General features: G+C 36.5%; 1 protein-coding gene across 1 annotated transcript; it reads right to left on the reverse strand.

Moving 5' to 3' along the window:
- Nucleotides 1-489: 489 nt before the first annotated feature.
- Nucleotides 490-10,244, reverse strand: slc22a5 (solute carrier family 22 member 5). The gene is made up of 10 exons (XM_084729817.1): nucleotides 9,610-10,244; nucleotides 9,399-9,502; nucleotides 6,128-6,282; nucleotides 5,863-6,034; nucleotides 5,647-5,773; nucleotides 4,701-4,795; nucleotides 4,111-4,325; nucleotides 2,224-2,406; nucleotides 1,985-2,120; nucleotides 490-958 (listed from the first exon to the last, which is right to left on the reverse strand). Exons 1-10 carry the CDS (start codon nucleotides 9,997-9,999, stop codon nucleotides 853-855), a joined length of 1,683 nt encoding a protein of 560 aa, XP_084585943.1. The 5' UTR covers nucleotides 10,000-10,244; the 3' UTR covers nucleotides 490-852.
- Between the last annotated feature and the right edge of the window lie 5,067 nt (nucleotides 10,245-15,311).

Raw genomic sequence — 15,311 nt, forward strand, 5'->3', positions numbered from 1 at the left:
GGTCAGTTACAACATTCTAAGGCCTGTTATTACATCATAGCAGACTGTTGCTATGTGGAACAGATTGTTGTTATGAAGAACAGACCGTTGCTATGGACACAGTTCTGATCATAGACTCCGAAGGAACAATTAAAGTCATTGTTAAATCACTAAAAATAATTTTACAATTAATATTTTGTGTCAATGTTTGACTGGTGTGCCACAGGCCTAAAAAAGCAAGATACAATGTGTTAATGGGTGAACTCTGACTGGCATATGGATTTTGTTCCCTATGGACGGAGCCACGTTAACTTTTTCAACCTATTTACACTCTTTATGCTAAGCTAAGCTAAGTGACCCACTGGCTGCAGCCCTACATTTACTGTAAAGACACAAGAGTGGTATTTTCGCCCTCTAATGTTTCTCAAAATGGCACGATTATACACACAGAGAACCGCATTAATTCATGATCATTTTTTTTATAAAGAGGAAAACAACCCAGGCTGTGTATTAGGAGGTTTCATATTTTCAAATTTTATTTACATGTGTTGTGTGACAGAAATTAGAGACCAATCAGACAGGTATTTCAATTTCATACAAAAAAATTTAAGATCTAAAAATTTGGCAGTTCTTTACAACATTTCTAAAAACAATCTTGAATTAGCAAACATCAAGTGAGTACAAAAATAAAGAGTTTTTTTTTTTAAAAATGATAAAAATCCCACAGTTCTTGGCAGTGCACTTGTGGGGATCCCACTGTGCATGTTTTGGATTTTATTTTCAGATTTGAGATAATTACTTTCAAGCAAGAGAAATGCTCTTTCTTTGTGTCTGTCTGCCTAAGAAAAACTGATACAAGGCCATTGACAGAAACTATGCATTAAGACTTTGCACATCAGATTTGATCTCACGTTGTACGGGTGGATTTCCACTCCCTCCGTTTTCTACGTATTTCTTCTTTTTGGGTCCATTGCACAAGCTGTAATCAAAAGAAACACCATGTTAAAAATAGCAAGTGAGCAACACAGATAACTAAATGGCAGACAACATGTTTATATTTTCAACTTGTCTTCTTTTCTTTCATTCTGCTCTTTTTTTATTTTGACTGGTGAACACCAGGCATGTGTTCCTTTTTGAATTGTCTGTTTTTGAAGATAGCCAGAGCCTAATATGGAGCCAGCAAAACAGAGTAAGATGTGCATCATCATATCAGTAACTCAATTAATCCTGACCATTTTCAAGGAGAGTTCAGGTCTTGGTGACACTTTACAGTACAGTAACACAAAAATGTTAAGTAGGAGGAACAATCTGATAATCAATGAAGCATTAAGAGTAACAATAAGAGTAACTAATTATTAAGTAATTGGTAATGAATGAGATGTTAATGGTTTGTGCTACTCAGTGGCTTATTCATAGTTATTTAGGAAGAATTCATGAAGAGAGAAGTTATTAATTCAGATACTTATTAACTAACCAGTACCTAATGCTTTATTAATATAGTGCCTCCCAGTCTGTTCTCTAGTAACTCATCTATTATCTGTTAATTAAAATAACAACTACTTTCTTTAGTCTTTAGTTTTTCATTACTAATTACTTACTTACTTACTAATTAGTTACTCTTTTTGTCATCATACTGAGTATTTACTAAGTGGTCCCTCATTACCTCATGACTAATTATTACAGGGCTCTGTTATCTAAATTATCATTATCTACTGTGTTCCTTTAATCAGAGTTATTCAGGAAACAATTGAATACTTATTACTTGTTCCTAAGTAACTACTTTGTTAAGTGTTATTCAGGTCTTTCCCATTGCTATGAATACTGAAAAGAGTTTTTTCTTTCCTGTAAATCTCTTTCAAGGACGAGCACTAAACCCGCTGTCACTTCTAGAGTTTTAGTGCGCTCATCACGTGACTGGGTTAGCAGGTTTATCTTATCTGATCGAGTGCGCTCTAAAACAATGTTGTAAATGTGAACGACAGTGACCTGAGTGAAATGCACCTACCCCTGACATTCTTGCATCTGCTCGACTGTTTCTGGAAGATCTTTGTTGAGGGTCTCTGGGAGGAAGAAGTTCACCACAGAGGAGGCAATTGTGAGACTTCCCATGAGAATATAAGGAAGAACCTTGTTATAAGTACCTGTAAATAACAAGGAAGCAAAATTATACATTAGGCAAAGACAAACTTATACGATATAGATAGACATTTGTGACATATCATTGTGAAGTTAACATTCACATACCTAAATAGATGACATAAGGAGCTGTGATACTGCCAATGCGTGCAGCAGAGGAGCACATTCCCATGCCGACGTTCCTGAGTACAGTGGGGTAGATCTCAGCGGTGTAGATGTAGACGATGCTGAAGGCCATGGTGAAGCCAAACTTCCCAGTCATTTCCAGCGCCAGAGCAATATACTGAAGGGCTAAGGAGGAAGAGGAGGAGGGAGAAGATATTTAGCGTGATTTATGAATGAATTCCAATTCACCTGAAGATGAAAAAAAAAAATGGTCAGAGAAAAGAAAAGATTAACGCCCTGCTAGGCAGAGAATGAAGAAGAAGAAGTCTTCATCAAGGCAACTTTTTTGTGGCCAAATGTTTTACACTGAAACAAAAGAAGAGCTGGAATTAAAGTGACTATATGAAACTTCTTAAACCCATTTATGAAAAACTGATCAATCAGAGGACTGCAGTAATCTATAGTATGTTTTTTTTTTAAATAATCTTGAAGATACACAAATAAACAAATAAAAATATAGACCAATAAATATTACAGGACATTATAGGACATACATGGGCATAGATGTTATTTTTCTGTACTCTTTCTGTACTTTTTTTTGTGATGGATGACAGAGGAAGGGTGAAGTTGCTAAGCTCACGTGCCACAGTTCAATGTGTAGTTTCCTAAGTGCCATCTGATGAAGGACTGATGTTAAATATTAATCACTGCAGCACACTGTATGTACTTTAAAATATACCTTGACACTGGTTTAGAGAGGAAAATTCAATCATTGCCAGTGTTGACTTGTAAAAAAACATAACAGAAAACTATTTTTCTGAATTTTCTCTGGTTGCCTTGACATTAGTAACACTGTAATTTCTTTATAGATAAGACAGAACCATAATATTACAAAATCTTCTTAGAAGAGGGTATGTTACTTAAACTCACCTGAAATGCACTATCAGCAGCACGAACAGTAATTTACATATGTGATAAACTGCCTGCACCCATGTTTCTGAGAATTTTGCATAACTAGTTAGCTTGTACATTTACACAACCCCATAAAGCCTATTTCTTTGAAACAGCCTGCTAAGGCACCTTGTGACGAGCTATACATTGCCAGCATAATCTCCTCTTATGAAAACAGGATGAGAAAGAAAGAAAGAAAGAAAGAAAGAAAGAAAGAAAGAAAGAAAGAAAGAAAGAAAGAGCTTTAGTTTTTCAGAAAGTTTGATGGTAGGTTGATAACTGAATATGCATTGTCAATGTGCCTCTTAGGAAATAGCTCAATTAATTAATCCAAATTACAAATAAGTGTACAACAAATTAGTCACTGCCATCAAGATTTTATGTATAAATCAACAGGAACATGTCCTTCTAAAAACAGTCCCCATTATGCAGGATAATCTACAGACGTAACTCTAAACTCATCCGTTATTTATTCATGAACACAGGAGAGAAAATTATTTACATCATGCTTAGAAAATTGATCACCATATATATTTTTTTTATTTTCCTCTTCCCTAGTGTTTTGCTTTCTACTGTGAAGAAATAGTCTTCATATAAACAACTGTCCTGTGGATTATGCAGAGTTAACAGGGACGCTATTTCTGGATGTTGCCGTTGAATTGTCGAATTTTTCTTTGCTGCTAATGCGACAAATGAATATCGCTCACTGTCATTTTATGGAGGTGGCAAAAATAAGTACAATAAAAGAAAACATCTGCATGGCTAGATACCGCAAGAAGTAAAAGAGAAAATGTTTTTAAATTTAGGTGAATGGCACTGGTGAGTTTCTTCCATCAATGTGTGTTTTAGCAGCAGGAAAAGTGATTATCATTTAAACCACTGTGTGCGTTAGATCGGTCGTCCCACTGTACTTTGGCATAACAATAAAAGAAGTCTTACTGTCGGGAATGAACTGGATGAGAAGAAGAACTCCTCCTCCAATGACAAGGAACGATGACAGAAGAACTCTTCTCGGACATTTCCTGAGCAGCCAAGTGGAAACAACATAGGCTGGGACCTCAGTGGTAGCTGATAAAAAGCAGTTCATGAAGGGGTTGCCGCTCAGGTTGGAGGTGTTCAGAGATAATCCAAAATACCCAATGTTGATTGCCATCCTGGAAAGAAAAGAAAAAGGAAACTAGACTTAATGGCATATATTTGTATTATCAAATAAATGTCATTGGATATGTTTCCATTGTAGATTTTTACTTCCTCTGGTTTTTACACTTTCTTCATCCATATGCAGATGAACATGTAGTTTTCTAGTCAAGTCAAGTCAAGTCAATTTTATATATCACCAAATCATAACAGACAGTTATCTCTGGGAACTTATCATATAAAGCAGGTCTAGACCGTACTCTTCATAATATAACTTACAGAGACCCTACAATTCCCACCATGTGCAAGCATTTGACAGCGGTGACGAGGAAAAACTGAATCATTACTAATAAAAAACGGTGTCTAAATGTGAATTTTGAACAACAACTCACCACAGAAAGAGACACATCAGTGTGATGCATCTGATGTTCTTGGATTTCAGGATATCGAGCATGGTGTACATCCTGGTTGGAGTCACTGTCTGCAGCTAAAGCAAACGCAAACAAGAGAATTCATGTGGTTACATTTTCCAGACATGCACACAGAACATCAGGGTCAATTTATGCTTTGGCCATGAAATAATTTATGTAGTTTGGAAACAGTTTGGGATATAGAATTACATATTAGATATAACTGTGAAATAACAGAAGCATGCTTACTTCCAAATACAAATGAATGGTTTCAGGGTTAAAAAAAAGAAGAACAATTTAAAATAAAATGTAAAGAAACAGTGATAATGTGTTTGGCTGTAACATGAAATATCGGTTTGTGTCTTTAAATGTGAAGGTTATTACACAAAATTATAAATCCTGTAATGGAATATGTCTTTTTAAATGGTGGATAGATTTTACGGTGCACATTTCCCACAGGTAAAATCTCTGCTCTTGTCAGACTACATATGAAAACATAATAGAGATAAAAAAGGGACACTGGAAATTGATAATTGTGTCAAATTTTGTTTTGATGCAGTGTATCTTATATATAAATATGTGATGTGAACTATTTTTATTTTAATCCCTTGCATTTTTTTCTATTTTTTTCTTTTGCTTTTTAATTTTATGCTATTTTACACGATTAATTTTACTGTTCTTTGTCTTACGTGTGCATGTATATGTGTAGACACCTGTATGTACTGTACAATAAGTGCAGTTATTAAAAAATAAATAAATATTTGTAGATGTCAAAAGGTCAGTGGGATTTCCATTCCAACAGCGATGTGAAGACAGTTTTCAGTGTTTCAGTTGGTCGGTGTTGACCAAAATGTATCAAGGGACTTTAAAATGAAAATGTCACAAATTAAATAATAATAATAATAATAATAAAAAAAAAAAAACTCACCTCAGATTCTTTAAAAATGACCGGTGGTGCTTCAACTTTGTTTTTCCTTGCAGCATCTCTCACGATGGCCTCGGCCTCCTCCACTCGTCCCTGAGTGATCAGCCACCGAGGAGACTCTGGGATGAACCTGCACAAAACAGGTTGTTTATTATCTTGGATGCTGACTATGGGACCGTTATATCCATGTACAAAATATTCGTATTATGGGGAACGTACCACCACAATGGGATGTAGACCACAGATGTCATGGACAGAACAGCCAGAAGTGTCCTCCACTCTCTGATGCCATAGGCAATCCAGGGTAGAGTCATGTACCCGATGCAGTAGAAAAGAAAAGCCCCAAGAGTTGTAAAGACCACTCGCATGGTTTTACTCAACACCTCTGTTCCTGTTCAAGATAGAATATAATTAAATGTTTAGTGATGAACCAGATATTAAAAAACAGACAAACATAAGATGAGGAGTAGTTTACAAGTCTTACCTAGTACAAATGCAGAGATGTAGATGGAAATCTGGGAGGCTCCAACAAAGAGGAACATGACGCAGAACATCTTCCATGACTGAGAGAAAGACTGAAGCAGGACTGAGGCACACTGCGCCGCCAGAGAGATGAACACAACCTTCTTCCTCCCAAACCTGCAAGGAAAAGAGTTGCATATCGTTAACAGTGATTCACAGACACAGTGAATTTTGAAAATATGATGATAGTGACATGTTTGTCATTGCTTTGTACCTTTTTGCTCATATTTTGAGGAAGGGTAGCTGTGTAGTGATCATAAAACAACAACGATGTTCTTAACTGGCCTCCTGACTTCAATTCAGCTGAGTGAGTTTTACTTGCTGAAGCGCAGACTGAATACAAACACCCACTAAACAAGCAACAAGTGAAGAGCTTTGCAGCACAGGCCAGACAGAGCATCATTAGGGAAGATATTATGTGTCTGCTGATGTCTAGCCACTTTTTGTGAACCAAATATTATATTAACTTTATCCAAGTTTAGATCAGCTTGGTTAATTACTATCTGTTTCATGTAAAATGGTCCATAATTCCTGCAAGTTGAGAGTCAGCACTTTACCCTTAACTCACTTATCAGTTATTGTTTCATGTCAGTGTTGGAGTACTGAGCCAAAACAATAATAGTTACCGTAAAACTAGACTGTATGTAACCAATATTGTCATTGTTCTGCGCCTCCCTGCAAGGAGCGGGAAACTGTGTGCAACTTAAGTTGAAACTTTTTTGCAGCCATGTTAATGCAACAGCCAACCAAAGTGCTGATATCATGCCACATGACTTTTGATCAGATACAACTGGGACTTACTGCAATCCGAAACATATTTTCAGCATTTGGAACTTAGGTTTTGTTATACTCCAGGTAAGTTAAATATTTTTTGATGCAAGGTTGACTTTGCACCGGCAGATGATGATCCATGAAGACTAGTGAAAACAATCTCCTTTTGTTAAACATAATCCCATAATCCTAGTGCATTGTTTGATTGTATAATAAGAGACTGTGTCCTTGATCTCTCGACTGATCTCCCTCAGTAAAGTCAATAAAGTCACTGCAGATGTGTGACAATGCTAACAGAACTTTTTATGGGAGTGTAATGTGGTCGAAAGTTTGTAGAAGGAGATTCCTGACCTGGTTAGCCAAATTAAAAAATCGTGAAAATCCCTTGTTTGTTAAACTTGTGCATCCAGAGTATTTATCCAAGTTACTAAGAAGAGTGACTGTGCACTAATAGACTTGTGTCTCATACAGCTAACAGATCAAAAGAATAAAAAGGAACAAGGGGAACAAACCAAGTATGAATCAATGTATTCAGGATCTATCTAAAGGGAAGCTGGCAGTTACAGAAGCTGTGTAAACACATCCAGACACCAACATTGGCCATAATAGCCACCAGAGACCTCCTTGACGTAAGGAAAGACTACACAACAGGTTATTAATCTGCTTTTTCAGATTGCAGGCGAGCCCCTAAATTTGTTGCTTGACCTCACATAGGAATGTTAGGAGAGATGGGTTTAAATGTACATTTTAACAGCAAATTATACAACATGAGGACTATTTTAAATCTGACTGAATGGAGACATTAACATCTACTCCTGCACTGAGGTAAAGTCTTCAACAGCTTTTTATTGTACTCTTTATAATCATCATCACTGTGACTCGGTGATCAAAAACTTCAAAGCCTCTCACCGCCCCCCCTCCCCTCGTCTCAACCATTGAGAGGACAGTTTTCACAGCTGCAAAATAGCTGAACAGTTAAACACAGTGTTCTCCAAACTGCTGTGTCCTGAACCCCCTGCCTGCTTCTCTACAATCAAAGGTACACAACATTAATATCTGTCAGAGCTGGACCCTCAACACAACTAACATCAAATACTCTAAACTCTGCAAATACTCTGAGTCATTCTCCTCACACCTGTCAGATGTGGCAAAAAAACCTACAGCTTGTCTCTTAGATAAAGCTAATATTCGTTTGGTTTCCGGGAAGGACAATGTTGAAATAAAACACAATGTTATAAATAGTTACTTAATAAGTAATCAGGAGCTCTTGAACAATAAACTTAAATAAATAACCATAAAAAAACAGTTACAGTACCAACACGGACATGATTCTGTGATTCCTCAACATGGTCATAATGTCAGACTCTTTGTATAAATATTGAGCAGACTCTGGCAACCTCTGTCTTTTCAGTACACATAATAACACCATCCACCACCAGTATTACACAAATTCAGTTCACTACTCCTGGCTGGATGTCTCTCTATTCATGCCAGACCATTTAATCAAGACAAAGTTGTTTTAATTCAATAAAAGCCCTGAAAAAAAAAACACAGTGGTCGAAACATGCTGGCATTTTAACTGATTTAATCACTACAATAAAGTTTTTAAAAGTAATTTTTTCTTAATCTTTACTTTGGAGCGCTGGGTTTGCCCTCCTGTTCATCTCGTGTTTTTTTCCCCCCCAGCATGATTATACAGACCAGCCTTTTGTCAAAGGTGATTTAATACTCGGGAACGCATCACTTTAAGACTGGTGATGATTTCAAAGTAGGAGACTTTTATCTCTTCAGCTTCAACAGTAGATGGAGCTGTTGTCATTATAATGACAGATTACCAGGTCTAAGTCTCCACACTTAACTGATTATTCTCTATTTTCACAAGAAAACTTTGAGCAACATTTCATGAATAAAATAATAAAAACACAGCATGTAGTTAATGTCAAAAATATACTTACTATATAGTACATAAAGTACATTCATGGTTAAATCAGTTAAGTCATATTACTGTGTAATCTAGTCACTTAATATGAATGAAATACAAATTACATGGCAATTTTTGTAACTACTAACATAATCCATTGGGTTTTGCAACACTGTTTTTGCATCTCAAATGCAAATGAAATGCATTTTGCACTGGGCTCTTTTTTTCTGTCAGTTTCGCTACAAAGTGGAGGAGTTGTCTAAGGAACTAAAAAAAAGTTTCAGAATTTTTAAACTTACATATTTAAGACATAATAAAATAAAAAATATTATGTTATTAAATATCAAGTAATCCTTGACAATGTGGCTATTATCTAAATACACATTTTTTAGATGCAATTTTTGGTGATTTTTAGTTACCTATTTTTTGTAATCTGATTATGTAATTCTGATCACATGTAATCTGATACTACCCAACCCTGGACAGTGTGTGGAGTGTGTTCAGGGAATTTCACTGGTAAAAAAAAAAAAGATTGAAATACCTGTCAGAAAGCTGTCCTGAGATGAGAGACCCAACGAGGTATCCCACAAAGAGAGTCGAGGATGCAAAGGGAACTTTCCACTGGTTGTCACAAACAAGGTCCCACTGTGAAAAAAAACATATATTTCAAGCAAAAAACAGAAAAAAAGCAAACTGAAAACTTTCTGATTTGACATTTCTTATACAGGAAACACATGCGCATTCATACTGACCTCAGTGACTATGTTGGACTGGTAGATGTCTTTGCTGTAGGTCCATCCATCCAAACATCCCTCCTGCTCCAGGCTGGTGAGGTTGACATCCCTCCCAGGAACAAATCCCTCAGCGGAAAGGTTTCTCACCACATCCAGCCTGTATCTGCTGCACTGGCTCTGCACCTCCTCACCCTTCACTGCTGTGATGGGAATGATGGCCTCTTTCCACTCCTCAGTCAAGTTAATGTCTGGAATGAGACAGTGGTGTTTCGGAGCTGCCCCAACAAAGACAATGTAAAGTCCGTTGAATCCAGTTGAGACAAAAACTGTGTTTAGGAGGAAGAAAGCGGTCCAGAAATAAGGACCAGTCTGTCCGAGGAATGCAGTGTCTTCGTCATAGTCTCCCATTCTTTATAAAAATGCCTCCCTGCTCTTGAGGGAGAGAAAAAAAAAATCCTCTGAAATTCTTCAGAGAATGAGACGTGGTATCCCTCTTAAAGTCTTCAGCTCAGTACCAGAGTGGTAGGGCTGAGCTCTCTGAGGGGCAGAGTGAGCTGGTCCCTCGGTGGGACGGAGTCACAATCCAGTTTCCAGTCCCGAGAGAGTATTAAAACCTCCTTTTTCGATCCCAGAGTGACTTCCAGTAAGACTAACTGGATCCAGTGTCCCTCAGTTTATAAGCAGACGGGGAAACAATGTATCTGATGCCAGTGAATGGAAGTCCTCTCACTCTTTGATTTGATTTGATTTACTCAGAGAAAAATGATCAAACACTTCAGAGTGGCCAATCTATCCACCCAGCCCCCGCGCCACTGTGGTCAAAGTGGTATTTTCTCTGAACAACATTCCACACTTTTAAATACCCCCAAAGAAGTGCACGTGCCTGTACTCTAAATGTTGCTAAGTAGCATTAAGACTCCCATTGGACTATTTTTATGCCACACTGCAGAGGCAAGAGGCCTCCATATGAAGTTCAGCAGAAACTCTAGCAAACTTTGTATGTTTACCCTATAATAACCTGCTCAAACAAATATGAGAATTGTAACTACATTTACTCAAGTACTATACTTAAAGGGACAGTTCACCCCAAAATCAAAAACACATATTTCTCCCCTGGCCTGTAGCGCTGTTAATACGTCTAGATTTTGTCGGCTTCGGTCGCAGAGTTTTGGAGTTGTCAGTCATAGAGATGTCTTCCTTCTCTCCAATATAATGGGACTAAAATGGCATTCAGCTTGTGATGCTCAAAGTGCCAAAAATGTCTGAAAGATTCAAAACCAGGGACTCTTTCCATAAAACATGACTTGGTTACTCAAGATAATCGAGCAGTTTCATGTAGGAACAATACTCCAATCAGATTTTATGTGCAGTATCAATACTACCTGTGTGCAATGATGTAAATTCAACTGATGCGTCTGTTCATATTGTATATACTGCTCCTATTTCTAATGGTTTGTTGCGTTCTTTATGAGTTTATAAATATAAATGTTATAGCAATTCATGGTGTGTTTTTCTAAGTCTGAGTCCCTCGGAGACACCAAATTTCTCTTTTGGGCCTCAAGCTGAAAAAGTCTGGGAACCACTGTTCTAAAGTAAGAAAATCACAATGATTTTTATTTTCAGACAAACACTTATGCGTATGTTGATGAATATTATATTCCTTTACTGTAATATTCTGCTAAAAAATTTTTAATACTTCTACTTCTCCTCGTTTATTTTGACAACCAGTCCTCCTGTTGTGTTCCAGTCAACTTGAAGCAAATTTTCTCCCTGAAGTTTATTGTTCATTTAATCTGATTGTCATGAGGTTCAGTGACTTTGTCCACACATCTGAAGACACATACTTTGTCTCATAACCTGTCAGTGGTTGCTGCATTTGCATTTACGAATCAGTCTCTTTGTTGTGCCTCACAGTGTGAACTTTAACAAACAGCCTTTTGCACAGGCTCTGAATATTCTGTAGAAAGCTATAAATAATTTTGAAAGGTTGAACATGAAGCAATGTCTTTTGAATTAATGTATTCAGACATTAAGTTTTCATGTTTATTTTTGGACATCTTTTCTTTACTAATAGTTAATAGTTACTTTGCAGATTCAGATTATTAATACAAAATATAAATCAACTAAACAAATACGATGTTTTATTATGGATGAATCCATCTAGCAGTATATAAAGTAGAAAATAGTCTTTATCAGCTGCAATATCAATGATGCTTACACATTAATGCATCACTAACAACACTGTTAATCAGTTTATTAAGTGTTTGCATGAACAACCTTTCAGGAAGATAATCAGGAATGTTTCATCTGAGCTTAAAGCACAATGGTGATTCAGGACATTAATTCACAACAAGATTAGGTCATTGTCACCTTTAATCAGTGAAGACACAAAAGGGCTTCCAGAAACAACTCATCAAAACTCTATAGATGAAAACAATGTAAAGCAATAGCAAAGATGCTCACATGCTACTGTAGGTTTAATACTAGAGGAAGTTAGTGACTGTATCCAAACCAAGTTTCTCATAAGTGGATAATGAGCTTAAATGATTTATTCTAACCAAGTTATGATAATCACGTGACCATCTGGACAAACAGCAGTTTACAGTCAGTGCAAACCAAGTAAAGAGTGGATTTCTCCATGCACAAAAATAGAGTAGATAGAGAATAGCATATGAAGATTATAGAATAAGCTGCATTTTACATGCATTGTATAGAGCAACATTTTCCCTTCTGGGCTACATTTTAAAAAAAAAATCCACCAACACAGATAAAAGACTGATTTTACAAGGCCATGACAGTGTATTTGCTACTACTACACTGTAAACATACACTACTTGTTTTAACTTTAAAACATAGTATCTGGGCTGCATCATTCAAGTTGACTTATATATAAATAAAATATTCTGGTTAAAAAAAAAAAAAAAAAGACTAGATACCAATTAAGAAGTACACGCACTGTAAAAACTGTCGCTTAGACGTAACTCAAAACTGACGTAAACGTAACGTAAAAACTGAGGCAACATTTTCCAACTATGTTTTGTAAGTTTAGTGAACTTTTTTGAGTTAAGTAAACTCAGAAAAATGTATTTGACTGTATGCTAAAAGATTAAGTACAGTCTACAGGAAACAGGAAAGAAATTTAATTTAGCCACTGTCAAAAACTTCAGCATTTAACTACATGACACTAATACACTAACTAATACACTTAATAATACACAATTGGTTAGCACTGCCATAAATTTAAAGAAAGCATATACATACACATTTAAACTTAAAGTAAAGAGACGTAACTGTCTCCTACATTTATTAAACAGCAAGCAAAAAATACTGCTTCACACTGTCAGTGACAATGAGTGGAACAGTAGTTGGAATATTTGAGTACATCTGTAAATGCAGCTTAGAACACCGTCACAGTAGTGCATATATATAAATCCTTAAAACATTTTAACATTAAACAGTTTACATATCAGAAATGCTGAAATCGGCATAAAAAAGCAGCCCACTAGAGCACCTTCACAGTAGTGTCTTTTTGTTTGCATGTTGTTCTCTTGTGAGGAAAAGGTCGCACACACTGGCTGAGGACAATCACTGCTGTCAGTTCATATATAGGGAAGCTGAGTGATGGCACTGATAAGTTCACTATTGTTAAAAAAGGTCTCTGCACACCTGAATGTATGACAGGTGCGTCGGAAGGAGATTCAACTTGAAGAAAATCAGAAAAGAAACTGAATAATGCACTATACATACACTATAGTGCATAATGGCCACACATTTTTGTTTAGCAGTAATATATTCAAATCAGTAATTCCTTAAAGAATATTTAATTTGCCCTTGTGTTATGTGGACACTGAAGCCGGTCTACTTCTTCGTTGTTTGACATCTCACAGACCTCACTGCTGTTCGAATAAAAAAATTAACAACTGCATCCTTCAAATAATTTATGAGCTTAATAAAGAGTCAATAGGAAAAGTCATGGAATATCAAGATAGATAAAACGATGTTAAGACTTTCTCTGAGCGTTTTAAGAGGGCTGGGTGTCTGCAGGACCCCAACCAAACATTAGGGTTAAACTAAGATAAACATTTTACAAAGGATTTACACTTTAAAAAAGTATATTAGTCTACTGTTGACAGACAGTTGGATGTCTGATAAAATTTAAAGTTTAAACTTTTGGTAGTCTCTTGTATCATCAGTCTTTGCATGGTGACTGAGCAGGAACCACACATTCTTATAATAGTTTTTTTTTTTATCATCAAGCAAAAAAGCAAAAACTACCCACTCTTACATTAAAGACATGCTGTAGCTGTGGCTATCCAATCATGATGCATTGTCTATATTTCACATACTAAGATCAGCTATTGCAGTAACTGCTGTTGTCACAGTAACACACTAAGCCAACCACATTAACTGTGTCATCACGAACAGTAATGCAGGCATACTGGCAGTTAGCTTAAAAGCTAGCGAGGCTAGTTCTGAAACAGGCTAATTACTGAAACTAGTCTGAGCTTACATATTCGATGATTGGTGTTAATATAATAGTTTCAAAAGAAGAAAAAAAAAAATTGGTTGAAGGGTGCAGCATGATGCATGGAGGGCATTTTGGAGCAGATCTGAATCACAGGGAGGATTCAAGAGTTATTTTTCACTTTTATTAGCATGCTGCTGTGTTCCAGAGTCACATAACGTAACATCACATAACATAAGTCACATAACGGTTGAGAGTCCACTTCCCAGTTAATCAGAAACTGAAAAGACAATGTATAGGGAATATCCAGAGGGAACCTATTTCCAGCTAAAATTACATATATGCCAACTCATAAGCTATTGTGAGCTAACGTTAGCATTCAAACACTCCCTAGCTGACTTCTATCCTGGAGCTGTACGACGGTGTCCTTTCTAGAGGGGTGACACAATGTTTTCTGGCTGAGAATCAGACAAGAGTATTGATCAGTCTGTTGAATAGGAGAGGCTACAGGCAACACAACAGCCAGTTAGCTTAGCGCTAGAGATACAGCTATTTGTCAACTAATCAATTAGTTGTCAACTATTAAATTATTCCCCAACTACTCTGAAGATCAGTTAATCATTTTGAGTCTTTTTTAGAGAGTATGTCCAAATTCTCTGATTTTAGTTTCTCAAATGTAAATTCTTTCTGGTTTCTGGTATCTTTTAATGAAAATAATTGTTAGTTGGAGCTTAGCTTAGCACAAAGACTGGGAACAGGAGGAAATGGCTAGCTTAGCTCCGTTTGATGGAAACAAAACTTGCCTGACAGAACCTCTAAAGTGTACTATTTAACATGTTGTATCTTGATAAAGTGTGAAAATTTGTTAATTAGTGAGCTTTAAATGTGCTTGTAGGCTAATTTTACTAGTGCTGAATAGATTCAGGGAAGCTGTGTCATCCTGTGTCCTGTCAAAGTTAAGCTAACCTGATTATAGCTTCATTAATATTTACCAGACAGACCTGTGAGTGGTATTCACCTTCTCATTAAGGTCAACTCTCTGCCAGGAAGGTCCCAAAATGCCTAACTATTCCTTTAATGTATCATATACTAGGCTTTGAAGGAATGATGCACTGCACAGGCCAGTGGAAGTGTCTGCTACTGCAGTAAAGCAGAGTGGAGATCTTTAAGAAGCTGTCAGAAAGGAAATAATAATGTTTTGTACTCTGACCTTGGACGAAAGACCACTGCTATCATTGCAGAGATAAAACAGTAC

This window comes from Lutjanus erythropterus, chromosome 11 (assembly GCF_056507025.1).
Source record: "Lutjanus erythropterus isolate fLutEry1 chromosome 11, fLutEry1.hap2, whole genome shotgun sequence".
NCBI lineage: Eukaryota > Metazoa > Chordata > Actinopteri > Lutjaniformes > Lutjanidae > Lutjanus > Lutjanus erythropterus.

Bases quoted from the DNA above. Each gene is read 5' to 3' on its own strand.
- slc22a5 (XM_084729817.1), bottom strand. From the start codon at position 9,999: ATGGGAGACTATGACGAAGACACTGCATTCCTCGGACAGACTGGTCCT. The intron at 9,503-9,609 runs GTCAGTATGAAT...TTTTTTTCACAG, and splicing joins AGTCCAACATAGTCACTGAG to TGGGACCTTGTTTGTGACAA. The intron at 4,796-5,646 runs GTGAGTTTTTTT...CGTTTGCTTTAG, and splicing joins TCATTTTTAAAGAATCTGAG to CTGCAGACAGTGACTCCAAC.